This window comes from Papilio xuthus, unplaced genomic scaffold (assembly GCF_000836235.2).
Source record: "Papilio xuthus unplaced genomic scaffold, Pxut_1.1 DF827597.1, whole genome shotgun sequence".
In the NCBI taxonomy this organism is placed as follows: domain Eukaryota; kingdom Metazoa; phylum Arthropoda; class Insecta; order Lepidoptera; family Papilionidae; genus Papilio; species Papilio xuthus.
In genome coordinates, this window is record NW_013531052.1 from 3,697,646 (window position 1) to 3,700,255 (window position 2,610).

General features: G+C 36.9%; 2 protein-coding genes across 16 annotated transcripts in view; one reads left to right on the forward strand and one right to left on the reverse strand.

Moving 5' to 3' along the window:
- LOC106118246 (PBAN-type neuropeptides-like) overlaps positions 1 to 2,610 on the forward strand; it is a 48,236-nt gene that overhangs the window by 14,231 nt on the left and 31,395 nt on the right. The window lies entirely within an intron of this gene.
- The window catches only part of LOC106118244 (spidroin-2-like), an 18,670-nt gene that overhangs the window by 7,489 nt on the left and 8,571 nt on the right, over positions 1 to 2,610 (reverse strand). For 7 of the 15 annotated variants that reach the window (XM_013312844.1, XM_013312843.1, XM_013312842.1 and 4 more), the window contains exon 12: positions 1 to 116. In XM_013312844.1, coding sequence (XP_013168298.1) covers positions 1 to 116 — 116 coding nt within the window. The remainder of the gene's footprint in view (positions 117 to 2,610) is intronic. The other 8 variants (XM_013312840.1, XM_013312839.1, XM_013312836.1 and 5 more) reach the window with 2 other exon arrangements.

A 2,610-nucleotide genomic window follows, 5' to 3' on the forward strand; every position in this document is an offset into this window, starting at 1 on the left:
TTGGGTTGGTCCACCGCTTCCTGGTTGGGTTGGTCCACCGCTACCTGGTTGAGTTGGTCCACCGCTGCCTGGTTGAGTTGGTCCACCACTTCCTGGTTGAGTTGGTCCACCGCTACCTGGTTGAGTTGGTCCATCGTTGGCTGGAGTGTCGTCATCATAGTCTGTTTCAAATAAGTTAAATCTATCTTATTTCCTGGTAAATATTACATTATAGTTGCTCTATTATGCAGCTCTTATTATTTTCTGGAGTATATTATTTTTATAGCTTGAGTTCTGTATAATCTATGTTTAAGTTTTGGATCTGTATTTTTGAGACAATTATTTTGGATTAAAGGTCGGTATTTCGTTGTTTTGTTCTTTTAAGATAAACTTGTAGATATCAAAAGATAACATAGCTGAGCAATGGGTCTGTCTATTCTGCATTGCAACGCTTAATTATAATTTCTGTGTTTGATTTTTTTTGATACGTTAGTTTAAATTTTGATTTTTTGTGTTTTTAATTGTGTTATAAGTGTTGATTTGTCTTTGAACTCATGGAATGTCTTATTATTATACGAATCTAACTAATCTTATACATGTGAATGTTTAGATGGATGGATGGACGTTTAAGGTATCTCTTGAACGACTCAACGGATCTCGCTGAGATTTGGCATATTTGTAGAACATAGTCTGGAAGAACACATAGGCTACTACTTATTATTGTCTTTTTTAATTCCGCGCAGACGGAGGAGCGGGTGTCAGCTGGTTCGATATATAACAAACATTCAATAAAGAAACGCGATGAGACAAAAGGCGGCAATTTCAGCAATGCAGGGACGACCAAGTACCCGTGATGGATTTTAGCTAGCTACCAATCCGGTGTCTTCACCATTCTTTTATATTTCAAGAAAGTTTAAATCGGTATTTAATATTTTACCTGTCTCATATGAGTCCGTTTCAATTAATTCTGTTGATGTTGAACTTGAACTTTTGCTTCTACTTCTACTGTTTGCCTTGCTCTTAATAATCGATGTAGTTGTTCCTGCGATGAAAAAAAAATGTTAAATATTACATTTACAATCCTCTTGTTTGGAACATATTTGAAATTGATGTCAAAGTACAGTGTAATGGTGAAAACATACACAAAGATACTACAACCAACTACATTCAGTTTAAACTATGTTTTGTAAAAAAAAATTAAGTCAATCAACATAATTTCCTAACATTTAATGCAAGGATGTTCACCAAGCAGTAGCAGAGAGGCAGCTGTCTTGCAGGGAATAGAAAAATGTTAAATAGATAAACTACAATGAAATAACAACAACCCTAAATATATAACTCTAAAACGACTTGTCAGTTCATAAAATAAATGGGTACAAGTTGAAAAAAAATCAAAATAAAAACGAACACGCACTGAGCCACTAACAACTAATAACTAGTCACCCCCAACTTAGGGTAAGTTCCGAGCACCTCAGTAGGGACTTATAGTGAGCTGATGAAAAAGAAGAGGAATTAAAATAATTTTTACTACAAGCCTCCCCTGATAGTCGGCTACCTCGAACAGTGGCTAACAACGCCCTTCCCACAATGTTCACGTTATCAGAATTATGCACTTATTAAAGAGGGTAATGTAGCTAACCCTACAACCGTATCGATGGCTCCTATAAATAAGGCCCAAAGTTTAACTAATATATTGCACTAAAAAGATACATTCAAAAGTTGTGAAAACTATTTTTCCTGACAGACAATGGCACAATTACATATAAACCATAAACTAATTAGTTTCTCGCATTTTCGTTAACTTAATCGGCTAAACTTATTTTTTTTTTAAGAGGGAGAATGCGTTACGCAGGCTAGCTTACCACTCAAATGACGGAATTAAAGAAAATTTTGAAAATCACGTTAAAGTAAAAGTTAAAAGGCCAGTGGAAGTTTTTTTTATATCATAAGGTGGTAACGAGCGAGCGGTCACCTGAAATCGCTGAAATAGCGAAGCGACCGTTGTCCATAGACATACGCAATTGCATATACGTTGCCTACCTTTAATCGACGGAGGAGAGGATGCACAGAAAGAAAATATTTTCCCTTTCCATGCATCCTCTCATCCGGAAAGTCCACTTCCACTTCCCATCCTGTCCTTATAAGAAAAAGTGCGGGAAGGGAAAGAGAACTAATATTGGCCTCCGGGACGCACACTCATCAGACGAAACGCGGAATTGCTTCCACTTCACGCCTGTCTTCTGTGTGGTCGTGGTATTTTACCGGGCGAGCCGGGCCGATTCGTGCGAAGATGTTAAAGCGGGCTCTACCACAAGTAGTAAAGAAGTAGTCAATTACCAATAGTGCCGGTCTGTGTTGTCGTTATGATGTCAGTCTCAGTAGATGCTTCTAAATCGGCTTCGGACATAGCATTCGATTTTGATTTAAAGATCTTTTTGGTCCTCTTCTTTCCTATATAAAACAATGATAATCTATGATGACATTACGATAATATTATTTTAAAGAAATCCACTTTAAAATAAATTCGAAGTTAATTCGAGGCAAAATTTACAAATAAATAATAATAATATGAACCTGGCTTCAGTTTTTTGACTGGTTTAGTTGGTCCACCCCTGCCTGGTTGAGTTGGTC